The 22,289-nt window shown below is 36.5% G+C and overlaps 6 protein-coding genes and 1 pseudogene across 6 annotated transcripts; 4 read left to right on the top strand and 3 right to left on the bottom strand.

Moving 5' to 3' along the window:
- The first annotated feature begins 711 nt into the window (after positions 1-711).
- LOC128719527 (uncharacterized) lies at positions 712-6,506 on the top strand. Its single transcript, XM_053813154.1, has 5 exons — positions 712-795; positions 2,401-3,109; positions 3,438-3,650; positions 3,990-4,164; positions 6,161-6,506. The coding sequence occupies exons 1-5, from the start codon at positions 712-714 to the stop codon at positions 6,504-6,506; spliced, it is 1,527 nt and encodes a 508-aa protein (XP_053669129.1).
- Positions 6,507-9,224: 2,718 nt separating this feature from the next.
- LOC128718179 (uncharacterized) lies at positions 9,225-10,106 on the bottom strand. Its single transcript, XM_053811850.1, has 2 exons — positions 10,092-10,106; positions 9,225-9,656 (listed from the first exon to the last, which is right to left on the bottom strand). The coding sequence occupies exons 1-2, from the start codon at positions 10,104-10,106 to the stop codon at positions 9,225-9,227; spliced, it is 447 nt and encodes a 148-aa protein (XP_053667825.1).
- A 664-nt stretch (positions 10,107-10,770) lies between these two features.
- Positions 10,771-11,694, bottom strand: LOC128707608 (uncharacterized). The gene is made up of 2 exons (XM_053802566.1): positions 11,295-11,694; positions 10,771-11,219 (listed from the first exon to the last, which is right to left on the bottom strand). The coding sequence occupies exons 1-2, from the start codon at positions 11,692-11,694 to the stop codon at positions 10,771-10,773; spliced, it is 849 nt and encodes a 282-aa protein (XP_053658541.1).
- Positions 11,695-13,192: 1,498 nt separating this feature from the next.
- LOC128708258 (uncharacterized) lies at positions 13,193-14,045 on the bottom strand. Its single transcript, XM_053803219.1, has 2 exons — positions 13,712-14,045; positions 13,193-13,650 (listed from the first exon to the last, which is right to left on the bottom strand). The coding sequence occupies exons 1-2, from the start codon at positions 14,043-14,045 to the stop codon at positions 13,193-13,195; spliced, it is 792 nt and encodes a 263-aa protein (XP_053659194.1).
- Positions 14,046-14,985: 940 nt separating this feature from the next.
- Positions 14,986-16,063, top strand: LOC128718178 (uncharacterized). Its single transcript, XM_053811849.1, has 5 exons — positions 14,986-15,039; positions 15,115-15,264; positions 15,334-15,484; positions 15,550-15,920; positions 15,986-16,063. The coding sequence occupies exons 1-5, from the start codon at positions 14,986-14,988 to the stop codon at positions 16,061-16,063; spliced, it is 804 nt and encodes a 267-aa protein (XP_053667824.1).
- A 1,397-nt stretch (positions 16,064-17,460) lies between these two features.
- Positions 17,461-18,527, top strand: LOC128718177 (uncharacterized; annotated as a pseudogene).
- A 1,853-nt stretch (positions 18,528-20,380) lies between these two features.
- On the top strand, positions 20,381-21,388 carry LOC128718176 (uncharacterized). The gene is made up of 4 exons (XM_053811848.1): positions 20,381-20,431; positions 20,493-20,763; positions 20,849-21,225; positions 21,317-21,388. Exons 1-4 carry the CDS (start codon positions 20,381-20,383, stop codon positions 21,386-21,388), a joined length of 771 nt encoding a protein of 256 aa, XP_053667823.1.
- Positions 21,389-22,289: the final 901 nt, after the last annotated feature.

Here is a 22,289-nt window from a genome sequence, read left to right as displayed (position 1 = left end):
TTTCATTGCTCATACCAGATCAATTAGAAACTTTATCCACAGTAGGTATCGTGTTACTACTGAAAACGCAGGCTACGTCATGCACATATACCAGCAGAGTTTCTGGCATCCGGATTGAATTTTTGCTGTAGATGGATGGATGGAAGAGATTGTAGGAGATGTGGTTGTATTAGCGAATAATTTTTGATTACGGTTTGCGGTTGGTTTGGTGACCTTTACGAGAATACGTTTACTCATGTGCAAGAGTGTTTGTGCTTACGTATGTGTAACTTCTGGCAGTAAGTGATTGGAGGAAAACGTTTTTATACTTTATTGCTATGGCAATAGGTAGACAACATTTATATCAGAAATGAGTGTTTCTTGTGTGCGGTTTTTACTTGTTACCCTTTAAAACGATTCGAGGATGCTGCAACAAAGCGTGGAGCCAACTATAAGTTAAAAAGTATTATGATGCACGGCCGTTGTTCCGAAAATAAAAGAAACATTTATTTTTCATACTATAGTAATAAGGAGAAGATATCTGAAAGTAATTATAAAGTGAAAAAAATGTTTTTTTCTGTACCTTTTCTGTTTCCTGTTTATTTGCAGTTTAGTGTTGTAGATATAAATGAAGTATCAGTTTGGGTCGGTTGTGACTTAGTGAATTAGTTATATCGTTTGAAAATCAGGAAATATTTGTTAGTTATTTAGTGTGAATCAATATCGAGCATCATGATGTTGCGGTACGAGATGGTATTACCGCCAAAGCTGCTTTTTGTTCGGTCGTTCATGCTGCTATTCTTAATTTTTCATAGCGTAAGTATATTCTGTGCTTGAGTAGAGTGAAAAATTGTACTTTTTCTATTAGTTATTCAGTAAAGAAAGAAGTATTTTTAAAGTCGACTTATGACTAATTGAAGTTCTGATAATCATCAGCATCAAAATCTTTCATTTTATTAAAAGTTGAAATAAATGTTATTATTGATATTGATGTGTAATATTATATCGTAGCTAATCATAGCTAAAGCTATTACCAGATAATTTAGTTATGTATGTTGATTCAGAATGTTGTGAACAAAGTAGATGTGAACCGTTTTTACAAGTTTAGGGTAAAGAAAAAATAAAGGTTTAATTCTAACCAGGCTGGCTATACCGATTATGTCGACTACGATTATGCGTTGTACAATAGTGAGTGCATAGAGTTCGTCGTTGTAGCGGCTTCGCCATTGTTATACTTATAAGAGGCCAACAATTTTTCTGAGAATATTAATCGTGAATGCGGCTAAAATGTTTTGTTAGCTTTGGACTGGATTCATAGACCATGTCTCTAAGCCCATACAAACATCAGACATATGTTCCGAATTCTTCATAGTCCTACCTTCGGCCGTTGCAACACGTCCTTTGGTTTTCAAAGTGAACGTTCAAATCGGATATTTTAGTAATGTTTGTTTGTGAATATTGTTATTTACACAATTGTTTGCTTCAGACCAATGATTGGAACTATAAAAAACCCGAAAAAGCCGTCATAATTGAAATTAAATAACCGTTGATTGGAACTAATCCAGGCGTACTAACATACGGGATGCAACGAAATCTGAACTACACCGTTGTTGTTGATGTTGGCCTTCGACCCCAAATACGAAATTTCATACAACCTGAAAAGTGCGATCACCCATCTATGAGATACCATTGTGATTGGTTGAAATACCATCATCGCAGGATCACACCATCATTTTAGTTTTTGCTTCGTTGCATGGCATAGCCATATATCTTTTTTATTTCAATTTATTGTTGACATTGTTAAGAATAGTATTGTTTTGAACATTTACTGAAACAATACGCATTAAAAATGTATAGATACACAACTACACCAAGTTACGCGATACTCGAGTTATGCGGATTGGAGTTCAAGGGTTTAATTGTTTTGTCTAGTTATCGAGCGTAACGTATAATTAATAAATAATTGTTAAAAAACAATTCGAACCCTTAAAAGGGATTTACATACGATGTGCTGTGGGAAAATTGACTAATGCTGAAATTCGAGATTTCGTCTTGGTCGGTTGGTTTGGGAGTTCGAAAAAGGGTTCGAGAACGGATGTTTGACCGGTGCCCTCAGCGTAATTTTCTTGCGTGCGGTGATCCTTAAAAAAAAAACTCCACCTGCGTCTAAGAGCTTTATCTAGATTTGATTCTTGTTTGCGATCTTTAGGAGATTACAGTTGTCTGGCTACAAAAAATAGTTTCAATTTCCTATCAATAAAATAAATAACAATTTTCCTTCTCCCGGTTGATAATCCATACTCGGTTGATAATATGATAATTGTTAGTTATCTGTATTCAATAAAAATAAGTTGAAAAATAAAATTTTGGAGCTGCAATCAAGAAACAAAAGCACATGATTGGTCTTTTTCTCTCTTGTAGGTAAATGCACAAAACTATGAAGGTCGCCGATTGAAACCATGTGAGCTGGAATCATTGCTAAGAGATCTAACTTACCCCGAGGAAGGTTACGAAATGCATGCTGTGGCGCTTCGCAATCAATTGCGACATATTTTGGAGCGTGATCCTTCTGAAAACTATCAGAATCTCGATGACAGTTCGGAAGTAAGCAATGGTCCGTATGAAGACAAGCGGTCGTATCGCTCTCTTTTGCGAGATGGAGCCGTCTTTGGTAAACGAAATGTGGGGGCACTAGCACGGGCCGGATTACTGCGAAATCAACCGGAATACCTCAAACGTAGCTTGGCAACACTAGCCAAAAATGGCCAGCTACCGTCGCGTGACACAGAATCCGAGGACACAACACCTGATGATGGCGAATGGAATGAAGATAAGCGTAATGTTGCATCAGCGTTGAAGGCAGGTTATATGCTGAACGGAAAACGTACCATTGCTTCGTTGGCTAGAAAGTATGAATTGCCTGGCAAGCGAAACATTCAATCTTTGCTCCGTACTGGAATGCTTCCGTCAATTGCACCGAAACGTAATATACAGTCACTCGCTCGAGAAAATGCACTCGCAGGATACGGAAATGTTGATAAACGAAACATTCAGACACTGGTACGCGATTGGAGTTTACCGAAACAACATAACAAGCTTTCCGAGGGCGGCAGCTCAACAGGTGATAACGGTGAGTACCGTATGAAAAATCATACACTTCTTTACCACCCAATATCATGAGGTTGCTGTGATCCAGTTTTAAATCAGTCTACCTTTATTATCTTTAATTAAGTAAAGATTAGTATACTTCAAAATGTAATAATGTGAAAATTACAAACGGGATGTTGAGTTCATTTTAAGAGCATTTAGACAAAAAGCAACGCGTACTCATTTACGATTTTAAGGAATTGTTGTATAGTAACTTAAAATAAGGCGTTGACCCATTTATGAAATATAAAATCAATTATAAAACCAATTGTGTTGATAACCTGCACATTTTTACCTTTTTTAATTAACAGAGAAACGCAACATACAATCATTGAAGAATGCGCAAGGTAATGGACGTAAAAAGCGATCGTTGTACTATGACGAATTGGAGGAAAGCAGCCCGGAAGTTTTGGAACCTGTTTTCCAAACCGCTCCACTGGACTACGAGGAACTCATGGAAGCAATGGTGCAAACATATCCTCTCTACAGCACCGACAATCACCTTGAGGAAAAACGATTTCTTGGTATGTACTGCGGTGATTGATGGATTTGTATGTTTGAATATTATACTCCAAGAATGGAGACCAAAAGTTTGAAACCATGCCACGGCTAGTACGCAAGCACGGCAGTGTATGCCAAAACTTCCATTATTCTGCCTATCATTTCGTACCTATCGAAAATATTGATAAAAATCAGGGTTAGCATTTATTTGCTCATGTACTAGCATTGGATCGGTATCGTGAGTTCGCTAAAGCAGCAGACTGTTAATGAGCCATATTATTGGGTACATGGGATGTGTTGGCACCGCTACTGCATAGCCAATGAAAAAATGAGATGTATAATTGATTTTCTGGTCAACACAGGCCTCAGAAGAAGCGAAGACATCACCAATTATGGAGATGACAGAACGGATGCGGATCTGCCATTGCGAAGCACGCCACTCGTAAAGCGTCACATTGCCTCGATAGTACGGTCCGGCTGGACACCATCGTTCCGGCCGTCGCGTGGAAATCGCTTCAGCCGGGCCGGCAGGGCGAGGTCTCACATAGTAGGAAGTTGAAACGATTCATTGTTCGTAGATGTTTAATCAAAGGAATGAGCTGGATGATGGTCATGATGATGTTTGATTCTGTTTGCCTATTGGTACCTTTCTTGCACCCTTACTCCTTGCTGGAACGAATGCAACTCATGTTTCCCCGATGTGCCTTCCATTGCTCTAGACAAGTCCAATTGCAAACCTTGTTTTGAGTGTTTCCTTAGGTGCCTTATCGACCTCGTTTTAAGCTAACCATAGAGTTTTCTCCTCTTTCTGCTGTATAGTCAGTCCTTCAGACAACTTTTCTTTGTTGGATGTGAAATTGGTTTAGCTAGTAATCTCCGAAAAGCCTCGAGAATGCAAACCATACTTGGCTGTTTCCTACACTTTGCTGAATGTTCCCTACTTTTCCAATCAATACTGCTCACACCACATAACCACCACTGTTATACGTAAAAGGGGCCAATAGTGGATTTATAATTATGAATATGATAGCTTTGAAATACTTGATCCACTTCCGTATACCACTTCCGCATTTTTTACAAGTTGATAAGGTTGATAGTTGATGAGGAATAAAATCTTAAGCAATTCTAGAAATTATACAATTTGTAATATGTTTTCACATGGCTTCCATGATGAAAACTATATTCCAAAGGTCATATACTAAAATAATAATAGAATAATCTCAACATTACTTTCACGAGGAGATACGTGAAACTTAAACCGTTGAGTTATATAATGCGACAGATTGTCAGTTTTAAATATTTTCTATAACTTATAAATACAATAAATTGCATAAATTCAACATTATACGCCACGGCATGCTGCAAGGATCGAGTTTGGTTTGTAAATGTTTGGCCACGTAGTCGTGCTGTCATTTCAAATAATGTGCTTCTTCGCTCTACTGAACACTGGTAGAAGTTGATAACAAGGAATGTTTATTTAAAACGTTTGATACTAACATTATCGGAATGGTTTGATTTCGAACGTCAAAGGTATCCTTACATTACTGCTTTGATTAAATAAAACAGTAAATATGAATCGACAAAAGCAATAAAGTTTCAAAGTTTTATAAGCAAAACTGCAAAAAAAAGTAATTTAGTTCAAACGATTGAGTATTACTATCGTCTGGAAGAATTTTTTATAAATTGTAGGATATCATACAAACTTAAATCAAAATTACAATTTACTACTAAAAAATGGCGTAAACTTTTTAAACACGTATTACTAAATGTTTTTTTTTTAATTTTTCCTGCTAAGAGAACTATTAATTGTGTAACTTTATATCTACTTTTCTTTTCTGTGAATATTTAACAAAAAAAAACACACACACACAAACCAACCTAATCACTCAGCACGACCTCGAAGCAGGTGATCAGCGTTTTTCACTTAAATTACAATTTAACGATTTATTCCATTTGGCTTTCACTTTATTAATAGTAAATAGTGGGTGGGCCAAAGTATATTTCTTATTTCGGAATGTTTATTTATTCCATCATTATCATCTTTAGAGTTTTAGCGTTATTTGCATGTTGTTTTGTTATATAAACTGATTGTAGGATTGTTATTTATTTTTGATATTATATTGGATATCAATTGATATTGAAAGTAACACAAACTAAAACCGCGTTGAACTGTTTAATGACACATGATTCAGTCTCTTCAGAAGTCAGTTTTTGATATTTTTTTTAACTTATTGGTACATATACTGTACATCATAATTATAATGTAACTTTTGTCGTATCCATTATGTTATGTATTCAATACTGTTTCATATTGTACCTTTACTACATTTGCTGTTTGGTAAATTTTGATTCGTAATATTGCATGCCAAACTAGAAATAGCCGACTTCTATGTTTTTTATGAAGTATTAAATATATTCTGGTGTATTGTTCAAGGTGTATGTAGTATGAATTTAATTTGGTGTAGAATATTAAAAGGTTTGACTAACATAGTCATGTGTTCTTATTTCAAAATACTATTTTAAAATACACCAGGTCGAATTTTACTCCCGACCCGAGCCACTACGACAACCAACCAGCGGCGTATGTAGACAATGCATTCATGGATTCAGAGGCACCGCTAGTTGGGGAGCTCCAGGGTTACAATCCACGTGGGGTGCTGCGCCGCCCAGAGTTGCCGCGCTACACTGGCGAGGGCTTCGCGAATCACCCGTACGTGCACGAAGAGTTCAGTGAACGTGTAAATCCTTTCTTCACGGATGAGGAATATCGTTGCGCTAACCGTCTCCGTAAGTTACTCTATTATCTGAAGAAACAGTATTATCTTGACAATAAATACATACAAGCAACTTATGGCAGAAATTCAGGCTACCTGAAGTAAACCGTGAGCGGTAGCGAGCGGATAGCGAAAAGGACAACAGAAACAACATAATTTAACTTTTCTAAAATCCTGTAGGAAGTATAGTGAAATGTGTTTTGTCTTTGTTTTTTCATTAATAACAATTTTCCTCTAATCCACCAACGGTTCAAGTTTAATTATTTAACTATGTTAATATTTTACAACCTCCTTCTGAAACATAACTCATGAAAAGAAATACCAGCAAACAACATATTTTTCACCTATATTTAAGCCATTTTAGAGAGAATACAATTCAAGTCTGGTTTAAACAAAACAAGTTGGAAACTGAAGCACACTAAAATGCAACAAGAATTTCTACCCTACTGAGAACGAAGTAATATCTAATACTTTCATATCTATTCACTCATATCAAATCGAAGAAATGGTTAATAATATAATCCAGATGGTAGTGAAAGTCTTGAAATCAGTACTATAAATTATACAACAAGTTTCTGATCTAAATCCTCTTGTATAATCTACATTTTTTGTGGTACGTGAAAGTCTAATGTAAGATTTTCAACTATAAACATGAAGACGAATCATATTCTTTCCCAATCCTAATAAGAAGGAAATAGAGCGTAGAGTGTGAGCAGAGTGTCAAATCAATAATATTTTGCAAATACCATCATAACCGGAGAACAATAGTACTGAGATGTTATCGATGTTACGTCGGTTCTCCTTTTTTGATGGTAGTTTCATAGTAAAGTAAAAGTATCATCTAATTAGGCTGAAGTTCATTTAAATTCCAAACCGAGAGGGATGCGGTGAAAAGAATACAAAAAAGTGTAGGCCGAAATGTCATTCAAATCAAGTTCAATTAAACAAACTATACATTAACATCATAAATGGTTTCATCATCTGGAACAGTATTAGGTGGATCTCTGCTCGGTAGATCGTACATTAGCAGCATGTATCGAAAAGATTTAAATAGCATAATCAACAACACAGCGGGAAACGGTAGCAAAGTGTTTTAACCATCAGAAAGGCTTTGTTGATTATGTTATTTAGACTACAGCTAATAACGACTACTGACAATTCTACAGCAATCTATGAGCTACTCAGAATTCAAGGCAAACACAGTGAAAGGACAATTAACAGAAAGAATGTTTAAGTTATGAACTGCTATTTTTTATTCCCATTTACATTTCAGAAATTCAGTTCGCTGTTTATTTTTACTTTTACTGCTTTTAAGTTCTTTTGAGAAGAATGAAAATTGCTGTCTTAGATGTCTAGTAGAATCAGTTACTCTTTAAATTATTATAACATTTTAATTGACCAACCAAGGTCAGTTTTTTTATCTTGCCACACTTGACAGTATTCAAACGTATAAATAGCATATATTTATAAATCACAATACTTTGTTTTAGTTGAACTATATATTTTTGTTAAATTTTGCTTGCTGGAATGCTTCCTGTTGAAAGAAGATAGAATTGAAAAAACTTTTGTGTGTACGAAAATTGAAAACAATGTTGTGACTGTTGTATTAAAATCAAACTTTAACCCGGCAGAGTGCTCTCTACAAAAACAAAATCAAAGCGACAATAATTGCATCAAACATGTGTTCGTAACCGAGTGCAAACTTAACTAGGAACGAGGTAAAGCATTCTACTAAAACATATTTTTAGATAACTTAGTCGGCAATCAACAAATGGACAATAATGCTTGGTTTGCGGTAAGAGCAGGAACAAATAAATGGGATGATAACTACATCGTAAAAACTCAGAGCCATAAACTCGCTTTTCAGATTTGTTGGCATTTGCATAGTTGTAGCTTCCAACTATTACTGTTTTCTGAACCACTAATCTTGTAAGTAACGTTGTTTAGTGGAATCGACAATATTATGACAAAAACCAAAGTCAATACTGAAGGCTGAAAGTAAATCAATGTTGGATGTGCAATGAGTGTAAACAAAAGTGTACTATACCTACGTGGGACAATAAACACATAACAATACAATAACGACAATTAATATTGAAGCGAAATGAGCGAGCATTAACACAAAACGTAGCTAGCGTTCGGATGGTATGCAGTGCAAACGAGACAATAATTTATAACACACAAAGAAAAGCATGCACAAATCCATGCGAACATGTTAGTGTTACATACATACAGCATTTATACTTGAATGTCAAATCCAGTAACTTTGTATGATGTTTATTCACAAAAATTTAATGTCCCAAGGAGCGAACAAAAAAAAAACAAAACCAGCATTTCAATGCAATAGCAAAACTGACGCAACAAAAGGAATCCAAAATATACTTCATCTAGTGTTTAGAAATCAGTGGCAAAATGTGGAAGAAATAATAATACCCGTTTGTCGTCAAGATATTCAAAAGGAGGTGTTGATTATGTTAGAAAAAAAAGTGTAGATTATAAAACGCTTTTAAATAAATGAGGACTACTAATAGCGACATCAGCGAAGGAACCATGTACTATGAACATACTTATTCTTATACATATATACACATTATATACATGCATTGAAAAGAAGCAAACAAATATATTTATCAGACTCTTCCTCCCTAATTATATGTGCTAAGAAAAACCCCAATAAAAATTACAATAGCAACATGTAAGAAGAAATAAGAAAATGAAATAAAGGTGCATAACAGCAGTCACAGCAATGTGCGGACATCTATTTACGAATAAGTTTGGGTTTCGTATGGAATTTGGGTCAAGGGTAGAACTTGTCACTGTTTGTCAAACAGGTGCTGCTATCACCTTATCAGAAGTTTCAACGTACGCACTGGAACTGGTGGTGATGTTCACCAGAATTTTAGGGGTTACGGTCGATTCTAGCGGAAGTATACCATCGTTTTCATCGTATTCGTTCATTCCTTGCGGACCCCATCTCGGGTTTGGATTGGAAGGTGAAATAGAATTATCTTCGTCACTGTTGTCGTCAGTCAGATGGGGAGACATTGCCGACGCGTCCGATTTACCCAGCATGATGGTAGGTGCTTTGTTGGCTCCGTTACCGCCTATCCAGTCCAACATGGACGGGTTATTGTTGCCGGAGCTGGAGACGATGCTGAATACACGATTGTTATTGTTTTCGCCCGGAAAATTAATCGTGATGTCACTCCCATTAGCAACCAGTACTAGTACGGGAGAACTGTGGCCCAACTGAAACTGAATATGGTTAAAACGGTCAACAGACGTTCACTAGTGTTAGCACGATACTTTTATTTTTTCACATGCGATCTCACCAAACACAAGCTGCAATATATGATATAGCTGAGCTGTGGCTTTGTCCGACGTTCAAACATTTTAATTGTATTGCCTATTCCTTTTCGATTCCAACGATACTTCACAATGCTTATAATATTTGTAGTTAACTTTGCTAAATATTACGTTTTAACAAAGGTTTCTAATCTCGTAAAACGTCCTCTACCGATACTAAACTTCGAAGCACAGACCTGATACTGCACCAGATATTTCGTCTAGCAAGATAAAGAACTGCACAGTAGGGTGGTTTTCACCTTGGAATCGTTTATGATGCTTCTGTGGAAGGTAAGTAAACTAGCAAAACAAACGAAAGTAATATACAAATGCATAGAAACTCACGTGCAACACAAACATGGTACGTGGCCTACAGATAATAAAATTTGTATTGAAGGAAAGTGATAATGAATCACCGAGTGCCGGAAACTTTTAACCTTACTGCGTACAGGCTGAAGTTAATGTTTATAATGCTCCTTTAATATATTGCCAAGACGAACTGAAAACCATGCTTTTACTGAACCATTTTTTGAATAGTTTTTAATTAAACTATGAACTATTAAAGTTTTTAACTAAACTAAATTTATATACAAAGGCAGTTTATCTCTTTGTATTAGTTGTATTGGTTCTATAACATATATTTTTGTATCTCAATAAAAAAACTTACACCTTCTTTAAATAATTTCTTAAATAAGTTAACAAACACATTCTAAAACTCGGATCAAAAATCCCTTTGTAATTCTGTAGATCCTCTATTTGTTATTTGCATATATTACATCCGAAAGTTTTGTTTTTAAAGCACAAGACGGATTATGGTGATAATTTGTTAGTTATTCCAGCGAAATGTGAGGTAAACAGTTATTGAATAAGTAAATAAAAATGATAACATGAATTGGTAATACGTCAAATCGTTGAGAAGAAACGAAGAATAGAGCATAACAAACTTTATTTAATTTAGATAAGTCAGAAGCCGTTTGACATGTATTTCGATTTGACTATTCCATTTGATTGATTACAAACACAATTAGGTGCAGTATCGCAGGCGGCTGTCGAATGTTAATCCAGTAGGACAGAGCATCAAATTATATCGAAGCTGTCGGTTTGCCCAGAAGCACTGAAAATATGCTGCCGGATCATTACTGTTTGGATAGTTTCCCTGTCCGGGACAGAGGTAACCACACTCGCCAAACGTGGAACCGGTGATAAACGCAAAGTTGGCTCTGTTTGGACATCTATATATGATTGGAGCTTGTCCGGTACCGTCACACAAACCATAGAATCGTTGCGATTGACCATATCTTACATGTCCGATGAAGTTGGCCGTGCATTGCATTTTAATGCAGCGAGAAAATAGATTTTCCAAGGCACACAATTCCAATGCTGCATTAAACACATACCCAGCAGGACATCGGTAAATGGACGAACTCTGTCCGATATTGGTGCATCCATGATAGATACGACAATTGCTAGCATCTGTTAAGAATGAGCAGAGTAAACACGAATTAATGAACTAACAAAATAGAAGCATGTTCGCTATCGACCACATACCTGGAAAGGTTCCAACGGCCGAACATATGACTGGTGTGTTTTGCGTAGCATCAGTGCAGACGTTTGGAATTGGAACATTGGAACAATAGTCGGTGGTTGTTCCGTAGTTACAATACGGCTGATCAGTAGGACATGCGACGGTCACACCTTGGCCAAGTACAGTTCCCAAACAAACGCGAAAAGTGTTACATGTATCACATACCAGCTGTTTCACACCATCACATACGCCGGTAATAGTTGATTGACGTTGTAGTTGCACATCTGAGATGTTCACCAATGTACCTGGTATTGCTGAACCTAAGTCATCTGTAGAGTTAAGTGACTCTTCGTTCAACGCCAGATTCTCTACGGCATGCGAAAAGGCCAACGAGATGAAGAGGATACCCGTTCTAAACAGCATTTTGTTGACCACTAGCTTGAGGTTCACAGTCCATACTGAGTTTATAGAAACCAGAAAGCCGTAACGGTAATTGACATTTTCTAATCTTGTTTTCTGCGAAGATCCTGAATGCTTATCTTTACGAATGGATTTACATAGATTTATAGCTTTTCATGGTTGTTGAATCAAGAGAATTGCAATGTTACGGCAATGTTTAATCGCAGAATTATTCAATAAATGTATCATGGTATCATTTCAATTTACAATTTTCGGAAAATTTGTTGTTCATATACATACATATATTTTGTGGAACGTCTAAACAACCTCCAGCTGAGTGTCGCATCATATTGACAAATTATTGATTATGAAGGCATCATCGCCGTAATACGTATTATGCATTAAGCCGTCGTATTAGCCGAAATTGAGCAAAAGATTTTTTTTCTAACGGCACTTGCCCCTTGTCTCTTGCGCTATTTTAGCATGTTAATTAAAAAGAAAATGTTTAATGAGAATATTCAAACTTTGGGATGCCTCTCCTTTCTTGATTGTTTGTCCTATCAATGGCATAATGCCGTATGGTATAATGTTTAAGGTTATTTGATTTTAATTCGAAGTTTGTTTCTTTCACAAAAAAAATATCTTTTCGATTTTTTATCAAACTATTTTTAATGTTGCAAATGATCTCTGTTAAGCTCTGCTTCTCTTTACACAACCAATGAACCGCACGTAACCCAAGCAGTAAACAAGTTATTGACCGTTTCTTAGCAATAACTTTTTCTTGGGTTTAGTCGTGACTGCTTCATATTTTAAACTAACACTGTTAAAAATGGAGATTAATGGCGCTACTGGTTCTATTGTTAACATTTTTGGAAAAGTACTACACATCAACACACAGTTTTATTTCTGGCGAATCAAACTTGATGTTATGCATTTTAATTTAAATAATTTAATTTAAATTTAAAAAACGAATGATAGAATCCAGTCGTGTGTAAAAAAAAATTATTAATTAATTAATTACCTCAAGAGTTCTGATCATATGGCCTTTGGCCGTCATAATGGAAACAAATCAAATTAAAATTAAAAATTAAATTACCTCAAGAGTGTTGAAGTTCTGCGATAAACGATTTATTGAACGAGCTAATTCAGCAGGCAGGCATGACTTCGAAGTTCTTTTAAGATTCATTTGTTGGCATTACAAAAATAAGTTCTATATAGTAGATCATGGAAGCAAGATGTGTAAAATTATAATTTTTAATGAATTTCATTAGCATTTACAAACAAACCAATGGGACATGATTATACATCTATAGATTATTATTTTACGTTTGTTTTATTGTACTCTTAGTGGTTATATATAGCACGAATATAGGGAGGTTTAATAGTGGAAAAACGAAAAAATAACATTCAGAATCATCTCAATCACAACTATTCAAAAGAAACATATTTATTGAACTTTAAAATCACCGTAACATTGCATAAACAACAAGATGGCAGAAATAAAACAGAAAAAGAATCAATTTTACTGCCTTGTACAATATCGCAAGGTTTGATTAAAAATGGTGCCTGATGGGCAATCGAGTTCGTTGTACACTAAGCGACCGTTTGAAATGTAGCATTGGAAATATGAACCAGGATTATTACTGTTAGCATAATTACCCTGTCCTGAGCAAGTGTACACACATTCACCGAAAATTGTACTAGATGTAAAGAACGTGAATAGTGCACCGTTCGGGCACCGTAATACCTGGGTAGGTAGGCTGGCACCGTTACATACAGCGTAATATACTCGACTTGTGCCGTAGAGAACGTAGCGAGGAGCTCCAACAGGACAGGTAACGGTAACGCAATTAGCTGCCGACAGTTGGCGAATGCAGGAGGAAGTTACTACATCAAAGACGTATCCTGGCGGACATCTGTATACGGAGGAAGATTCACTAATCGCTAGACACACATGGTAGTAGTTGCAATTGTTAGGATCTGCAAAAGAACGAATGTATTGATGAAATCTTTTTCACTTGGTTTGCATCAGTAAACATACCTGGAAAAACACCTGTAGCAGTGCATGTGAAGGATGAGCTCGCAGATGATGTTATACAAGCTTCCGATGGTGTCGGGCTGCAACGATCAGTTGCAGTACCTTCTATGCAGAACAATCCTGTACCACATGTAAAGGTGGCTTCAATTTCCTGAGTACCAAAACATGGTCTTCGGGATGTGCAAGAATCGCATATGTATGTTTTTATTCCGTCACAATCTTTTTTCACAAAAGTCCTTGTGTTTAAGGCAGTTGTGTTGCCACTGCCTAACTGACTAAACGTGCCGTCACACAGAAGTGCAATTGCAAAGAGCAATAGTGCAAGATACCACTGCATGTTGAACAAACTCCAAGTCGTTTGAGTATTGTCCAGCGCATTGTCTTTAAGTTATTCAGGTCGTAAGAAAATCTGCGACGTTATTCACATGAGCGTTGTTACCTGTGAAAAAGATCAATGGAGTTGGTTTTCCGGGTATGCATATCATAAAGATAATGTAGTTTGTTCTTCTTATCGCATATCATGTTTGCTGTGGTGTTTATTTAGTTTGAACTTGTGTTGTTTATTTTAAGTAGATGCTACTCGTGTACATCGCCTTCGTGTCATTAGTACGGGAAGTGCTCCCTGTTTCGTGTTTTAATTAATGTTAATGTTATTATAATTTATGACAGCTTCATAGACATGTGGGGTATATGGGTACCGAATTGCCACATGTTTATGATGCAATTTTCAAAATTTTGCCTTCATAACAGGTGTGCATTTTATACACGAGTAACAGTACTTTTCTATGAAGAGTACTATATTAAAACATCTGCCATTGACGTAATCCATTATTTTTCTGAAGATGAAAATATGAACAAATATTGCTGATATTTTAATGAGAGCGAAAAAGAATTGTAAAGCTTGAATCATCTATAGAAAACATGTTTTTCTTGATTTTACAAAAATAATCATTTCATTAGTGTTTACAAGTGTTCGAGTGAATACGGAATTACGAATTCAAAATGGATAGGTATCTTTGTTGAGAATCTCCAGCTAACATTTTAAATCAGAAAGTATGTTTGCCTTTGATGTTGAACTTTCAAGGCTACAACGTTATCTTAACTAGCCAAAAAATTATCAGCACTAGATATGCATGTGTCATCTGATGACTTTTATAGCTTATCTGAATGTATTTGCTACTTGCGACGAAAAATATAAAACGGGATTGCCAAAAAGTTTGGATCACTTGTTCACCAACAGACGAACTAGGAATTAGGACATTGTGGTAGTCGGCATCATGGGTGTTTCTGTGTGGTTGTTGTTGTTTTGTGTAGGAGTTATTTTGCAGCAGGTAAGCGTAACGATTAGGTGTTTTGATGTGTTTGGCCATAGTACATAGTACAACCATACTCTTCAATTGGTTTAGATGGTCGTATCGCTAGCTAGTGTGCCGATTGCTAGGAGGCAAAGAACTGTAATAAATATACCAGAGGTATCCCAAGATCCAGTTGTGTACAGCTGTGATAACGTAGAGGAAAATCACCGGGTTACTTGTGGCAGTTGCACAAGCGTTATGGTGAGCATCACAGCTTTGAAACATTATGAGCTATAATTACCTGATTACGGTTTTTCTTGATTGTATTAGCTATGCAATTACCAAAAACAGAATGTAGGATTGTACGATTGTAGTTCCATCGATCCTCTACTTCCCTACTGTAAGGACGGAAAATGTCAAAGCGAACTGGGTTGCGATTTAAAAAGTGACTTGTGCCCTGCAGAAGACAATTTTTATCCAGGTATTGTTTTGCGATGGAGTGTAGAAATAGGAACCTGATGTATTATTTTCACGAATTCATTTCAGTCCCGCACAACTGTAGTGAAGCAGTGTATTGTAACGACCGTTTGCAAGCCACATCATACTCCGCCCCTTCCACATCGTACATGTTCGAATATGAAACAGGATCATGGATTTATCTCAAAACACCGGCCGATTGTTTCCAAATCAATTGTAACACCGCTTCAAATTTGAACAAATTTTTTACATATAAACCATATCCTCAGCTATATTTCTTCTGTGGAACAAGCGGTCCACTCACATTTAAATGTGGAGTTAGTGAGGTGTTCAACGAAACGACGAAAAATTGTGAATTTGGTTGCACAAAGAAAGGCAAATTTCCCATTTCAGGAGTAAAGGATAGATATTATTCATGTTTGGATGGACCAAACGGTTCGGTAAGACAATTTGTTGATATGATGGTTTGATTTCTTTTTATCCATATTGTATACATATATTTCAGTTACAAAAATTCGAAGAATCCTGTCCTAGTGGTAAGGAGTTCGACGCACAGCTACAGTTATGCAAGAATAAAGAATGATGAAATGCGAATACACTAATCATATATAACCCAAATTACCCCAATTTTGTGAAGAAAATAAAGAATGAAATAGCAGAATAAATATCGAAGCAAACGTAAAATGCCCAATGTACGACTGAAAAATACCCGAAGCAAATTTTTCATAATAAATAATAATAAATAAAGTTAAATGATAAATAAAGGATCTCAAAATTTTACTGAACCACAAGTGATCTTGCTCGGCATTGTAAACAAACCGTTGTTGTAGCTAGTTGATAGAGAAAGAAAAGAGAAGCTAGTTGATTAAAGAATAATTATTTTATAATACCAATATGACGGCTTTCGCCTTATTTCCAACACTACTGGTGTTAAATTTTGAACAATTTGCACAATATAGATATAGGACTCAAGGGAGCAGTACGTTGTGTCGCACACAGCGGTGAATAAGCTTCATAAATTTGAAATCCCTACACCCCAGTATTCGGTGAGCCGTTGATGTATTTTTAGCGGTGCAAGATTTTTTTCTAGATTTTGGACTGGTTCTGTTATGTGAATACCGACATAACAGAACCAGTCCAAAATCCCATCCGGACCAATCCCCCGTAGCAAATACTGCCTATCCGGCTATGTGGTAAAATAAGTCTAGTAAGCAAGTCGTTACGCAATGAAGAAGAACATTCCAATATGCTGCGTATTGGAGGGTCCGATCAATCCGAACGCATCTAAGACGGATGATAAGATGGGCAACTTTGTGAAATGTTACTCCGCAGCCACACACTTAAAGTGATTAAAAATGATATAAGTATAGATTAGCAGCATACAAGTAGAGATATTATTGTGACGAGTCCTCGATTTACAAATCGAATTGTGACGAATCCACCAAACCAAGACCACAAACACACTTTAGGAGAGATCGAGAAATGTAATCGTCCTTAATAAATGATAATAGTTTGACTATATTTATTTGAGCTAGGTCGTTGAGTGTTAAAGTGGACAGGGTGTTAGTTTCCCGTACGATGTACTCACACTTAATTCTATCCGAACTGTAAGGTTGAACTTTTCAATTGCGCCTCAGTTTCGAATAAGTAAAGGTCAAGGAAAGGCAAACATAGTAGGCCAAGATCGCCAAGGTGGTAATGCCACAAAAATGCAGAAACAGGTTGTTGTTATTTTCCAAGAGGTGCGCTCTTCAAGGTGTATAACGTAATCAATTTTCACGTTTCACTCATTTGGCCAAAAGTAAATATGCGGTACACACATATGCGGTAGTACGGTATGTTCTTTTTCGGGTGATGCGATAAAGATAAAAAAGAATACTGGAAAGAGATTTTAAAAATCTTCATAAAATATTGCAGTTGTGCGTGTTCAGGTATCTTATCTTTCAGTAGCTATAAAGTTGCCCGAATATGAGAAACATAATGCTGGCGGTGACTATAAAACGGCAGACTATCCGTAATATGATGCGCACTGCGTTGCACTGAAGTATTGAGTGAAAATGTTAGTAATGTTTCGTTCGTTCATTTTAGCACTCTTAGTGTTTGCAACGGTGGAAGCTGAGGTAAATGTATATTGTATATTTACTGACTTGTTCCTACATTAACGCACCTACCGTTTTTGTTGATTTACAGGACCAACATGCGCTTCGCACATTAGTATCGAAACGTGGACCCTTGCGACGCTCGCTAACAGCGTGTGTTAATGGACGTCGAGAGGATTGTCAGGATTGCAATACCGTAAAAATTTGTAGCTATGACCAGACTCCGATTACACAATATCGATGCCAGGACGTGGATCCCTTGAAACCTTATTGTACTGGGGCAGGCATTTGTTCCGATGTGTCTGATCCGAGTTTAGTTTGCCTAAAGACAAGCGATTTGTGCCCGATGAACGCTCCTGGGTTTTATCCGAGTTAGTGGTTTTTGATGTTGTTATTTTATAGTTACCAGACTTATGAATGTGTTGCTTTTTCAGATCCCTCGAACTGCAGCCGTTATATATATTGTGATGCAAACATGATAGGTTTCGAACAAAGTTGTGTAGCAGCCAACAATGTATACAATCAAACGACTGAATCGTGCTTTCTGAAACGTCGTACTGCAGATTGCTTCCAAGTGGATTGCAATAATTCCCGCAACAAGGATAAATGGTTCATCTACGATCCGTTCCCACAGTTATATTTTCTTTGCTCATCTAATGGCCCACTGATGTTTAAATGTCCACGTGAAACTGATGTTTTTGATTTGGAGTTGAAACGATGTGAATTCCAGTGTCGTACAGATGGGCGATTTGCTCATCCCACCAACACTAACATGTATTACGAGTGTGCATACATCAGTGCTACTAAGGTATTTTATAAAAAGAACTGTATTAATGTGAAAGCCCAACTAATTTAAATATTTTCTTTTTATCGTAGCTTCAAAAATATGAACTAAGTTGCCCTCCATTACTCCAGTTCAATGCAAATAATCAGAAATGTGGGGTTTAATTTAAGAATGGTTTAATGATGGAACAATATCGATTGGACGAATTATAGAAACATTTGTTTTATTAAATTTGTTTTAGATAAATAGAATGAATGTGAACTATAAGGTCTGTCGTTTGTATTTCTTTCTATCTTTTACTTGATCAAATTTTGCCAAAGCATTGAAATGTATTATTGTCCCTTGGTAGGTAAACCTGAACTAAAAACTGCCAGGCTCTTTACTACTGGTTAGAATTCTCATAAAAGCCCAGATGTGCTGGGATGTTTCCTATTTTACATCGTGGCAGAGCGAGTCTTTTAAGGCTTAAGTGTGAATCCATCCATCCAGACGTGATTGCAGTTTTTGATAACAAAGATATAATCAGTGATTCACCATATGACGACCGATGAATCGATATCGTACAAGAATAAAGTGCCTCTCCGAGCTGACCTGAACCGACAGCAATTTACCAGAATTGCCAACCGGTAATTTTGATGCGCGAGTAATCTGACGCGATCGACTCTTTCGAAAACCAAAGTAAATCTCTGATCCGAGCTTATCCGAGGTACGAGAAACTTATTCGCAGAAAAGTTATTCGTAGAAGAACATTGGGAGACAAGGACAACCTGTACAATGATAAACACTATAAATTGTATTTTAACGCTCTATCACCTGTCTGCAACGCGTTAGATTCCCGTTTCAATTGTTTCAATTGAAGGCCAGTTCAAGTGATTTTAATCGTAGGCTACTCGCGTTGGTAAAAATATACCAAATTATTAGGTTTTAGATTGTCTTTATTTGTTTTAGTTTACGGAGCGTAGCGCAGGGATAAAATCCCTCAGTGTGTTTCTCTCCGCTTCTCGTTTGCCACTGCCGTTTTGCGCTTATCGTCGCGTTTTCGTGGTGTCGCAACATTTCGCCCTCTCCTGACAGTTCGCCAACTTCTCATCGATGATGGCCGCACACAATTAGTTGAAGTAACTACAAACCACATCAGTCTTTCGAAACATTTCACATTGGATAAATGCGACGGGATAGGGTCGAATTGAGATAGAGTCATATGGAATGGCTGAGATAACAGATTAACAACCACCGACTCTGAATCGTAAGCATATTAAAAGTCTCAAGCCTTGGTCGCTAAGGGATTTTAGCTTCTGATAAATTAGTATATGGTTCTGTTATAGAATATTACCAACGTTGGTATGCATCCTGCACCCTGGTCCTGTGTTGGACAACGTGATTCCAGAGCATCAGCATATCCCCTGATGCTCTAGGAATGGGAAGATTGATGGGAAGATTGATCAGAAAACGGGAGTAACTTTTAGACGTCTACCTAGAAGTCTTCTCTCGTCGTGCAGCCGTTGCCGATCGCAATAATATGTTTTTTTTACAACAAATAAACTGTTCAAAAATGTTAAAGTCATTTTTAAATATTTTAAACCAATTGAGAAATAATCCATAATTATATATGCGCAATAACTGACCTTAAGTGAAGCAGTTTTATTATTCAGTTGTGTTTTGTCTACCTTGCTTAATGGTTGGAATGTTTGTGCATTAACTTATCTGTATGTAAATAATCGGATCTTCGCTCATTACAGCTTTGAATCATGTTCGAACATGTTGTTCCGTCACGCATTACTGTCTTTTCTATTGGACCGAACCGAACAGTTTCAGCAATATGTGAAGAATGGTTGACAAGAAAAATGAATATTAGAAAGTTTGCAAAAGTATCGTGTCATTCTTGATAAAGAATATGTTTTTTTATCTTATCAACTGTTGTATGTGTCTAATGTGCCAGTTTGGACGCTACCGTTGATATAAAAGGCATGCAACGTGATTTCATTAACAACTAAAACGTCCATGTCCATGTTGTACCATGTTGTGGCAACGCATAGTTTGGTGCTGTGTTTTAATGTGTGTTAAGGAGGTGAGCCAATATAAAGAAATACATCAACGTGTCATAGCTTCTCATTAACAAAATTTTAAAGGCAGTTTCGATGAGCTTATTTGTGGTTTCCAGCTCACGCGTCGCGAGTGATAAGTGTGATTCCGGAAAACGGCAAGGTTGCGCTGATTGTCGTACGGTGAACATTTGTAGCTACGATCAAACAGTTCTCACTAGCTACAAATGTCAAGATGTAGAACCAGATAAACCTTACTGTACCGGAGACGGTATCTGTTCAGCGGAATATGAAGCAGAGAGTACATGCGGTATGGCAGACGATCTGTGTCCCCCGATAAAGGCTGGATTTTATCCAGGTACGAATCAAATATATTACGATTTAGTCGTGAGATCATCATTCAATTACTTTGTTATTACGTTATTGCTTTTCTATTGCTACAGATCCTGCTAATTGCACCCAGTATATATACTGCGACGAGAAACAGGTATCCACATCTGTGAGTTGTTTGGCAGCGAATAATGCCTACAATCATTCGTCCTCATCGTGCTTTCTACGCAAAACGTTGGATGACTGTTACCAAGTCAATTGTGATTTGTTGTTGAATCGCAACAAGTGGTTCGTCTATAAACCGTTTCCTCAGCTTTATTTCTTTTGCTCGAGCAGCGGTTTACCGGTAATGTTCGAATGTCCCCGGGAATCGGATGTGTATGATGTAAAACTGCAACGATGCAAGTTTGAATGCCGAGAGAGTGGCCGTTTCCCGTATCCGGAAGATAACAAAAGGTACTACGAATGTGTCTACGTCACACCGTTCAAGGTAAGTGAGCATCACCGTCTATGTTGAATTCGTAGCCATAGACATTTCTCATAATTGTTTTTCTTGTTACATGTTTGACAAATTAATGCAGCTGGAATTGTTCGAGCAGCGATGCCCTTTGCAGCTAACGTATGACGAAGAGAGGAAAATATGCAAACTATAATCAACAAATGAACAATCATTCCATTCTTTGAGAGATATATGTGGAAAGTTTTGAACACTAATCTAATTTCAAAAGAATTTAGATTCAATAAAATGAAGCGTACTATACAGGTTATTCGAGCTCGAGTGTAACTGATATGTTTACAGATGAAATTATTTTGATTATTACCTATTTTGGTATTTATAAGATAGAGTATTTTTGCGAGTTGCGTGAATTCGTGAATTACTTAAATATTATATTGTGACAGCGGGAGGAGTTTGTAAGTGGATTTCAATTTTTTATCCGCCAAAAACGTGAAACACTTCACTTTATTTCAAAATTTTACTGATTTTTTTGGAAAAAAATAAAAATATCTAAATTCAATATGTTTCGGAACGTGCAAATAAGTATTCATCATAATTACTCTATTTGTCTATACAACAAATAATTGATGATATAAATAAATTCGACTTATGCGAATTTCTGAGGAACGCATTATTCGTGTAACGACTATAGAATATACTATCCAATATGGCTAGACAAATTCGTGAACACTGGAAGTACCGGGCCTGATTATTTGGATGGTATGAATTAAATTAAAAAAATAATGAAAACATAGTCCGAGCCTTTGAAATAATTGTAACGTGGTCACGTTATTCAACAATTCAAACATTATAAAAAAATTCAACATTATAAAAAAGTTTAAATCGCATGGCACTTCCAGGGTCATCCTTCCAACATGGGTGGGTTGAGATTGAGAAGAATAGTTGAAACTCTAAAAGTTGTTTTGGTTATGATTTCAGGTCATACATCATATTTACACGCGATCATGATCAATTTGCACGATGCGCAGACCTAACATATGTTTTCGGTTTTGGTATTTAGCTATGTGATTAGAAATAATTCACACATAACAATTGCT

Source organism: Anopheles marshallii, chromosome 2 (genome assembly GCF_943734725.1).
Source record: "Anopheles marshallii chromosome 2, idAnoMarsDA_429_01, whole genome shotgun sequence".
Taxonomy (NCBI): Eukaryota; Metazoa; Arthropoda; class Insecta; order Diptera; family Culicidae; genus Anopheles; species Anopheles marshallii.
The sequence above is the reverse complement of the archived record's forward strand: the minus strand, read 5'-3'. Positions and strand labels throughout refer to the sequence as shown.

Coding starts and splice junctions, on each gene's coding strand:
- LOC128719527 (XM_053813154.1), top strand. CDS start 712: ATGATGTTGCGGTACGAGATGGTATTACCGCCAAAGCTGCTTTTTGTT. Junction 3,110..3,437: donor CAGCTCAACAGGTGATAACG/GTGAGTACCGTA, acceptor TTTAATTAACAG/AGAAACGCAACATACAATCA. Junction 3,651..3,989: donor TGAGGAAAAACGATTTCTTG/GTATGTACTGCG, acceptor TGGTCAACACAG/GCCTCAGAAGAAGCGAAGAC.
- LOC128707608 (XM_053802566.1), bottom strand. CDS start 11,694: ATGCTGTTTAGAACGGGTATCCTCTTCATCTCGTTGGCCTTTTCGCAT. Junction 11,220..11,294: donor GGCCGTTGGAACCTTTCCAG/GTATGTGGTCGA, acceptor CATTCTTAACAG/ATGCTAGCAATTGTCGTATC.
- LOC128708258 (XM_053803219.1), bottom strand. CDS start 14,045: ATGCAGTGGTATCTTGCACTATTGCTCTTTGCAATTGCACTTCTGTGT. Junction 13,651..13,711: donor TGCTACAGGTGTTTTTCCAG/GTATGTTTACTG, acceptor GTTCTTTTGCAG/ATCCTAACAATTGCAACTAC.
- LOC128718178 (XM_053811849.1), top strand. CDS start 14,986: ATGGGTGTTTCTGTGTGGTTGTTGTTGTTTTGTGTAGGAGTTATTTTG. Junction 15,485..15,549: donor AGAAGACAATTTTTATCCAG/GTATTGTTTTGC, acceptor AATTCATTTCAG/TCCCGCACAACTGTAGTGAA. Junction 15,921..15,985: donor TGGATGGACCAAACGGTTCG/GTAAGACAATTT, acceptor CATATATTTCAG/TTACAAAAATTCGAAGAATC.
- LOC128718176 (XM_053811848.1), top strand. CDS start 20,381: ATGTTGTGGCAACGCATAGTTTGGTGCTGTGTTTTAATGTGTGTTAAG. Junction 20,764..20,848: donor AAAGGCTGGATTTTATCCAG/GTACGAATCAAA, acceptor CTATTGCTACAG/ATCCTGCTAATTGCACCCAG. Junction 21,226..21,316: donor TCTACGTCACACCGTTCAAG/GTAAGTGAGCAT, acceptor AAATTAATGCAG/CTGGAATTGTTCGAGCAGCG.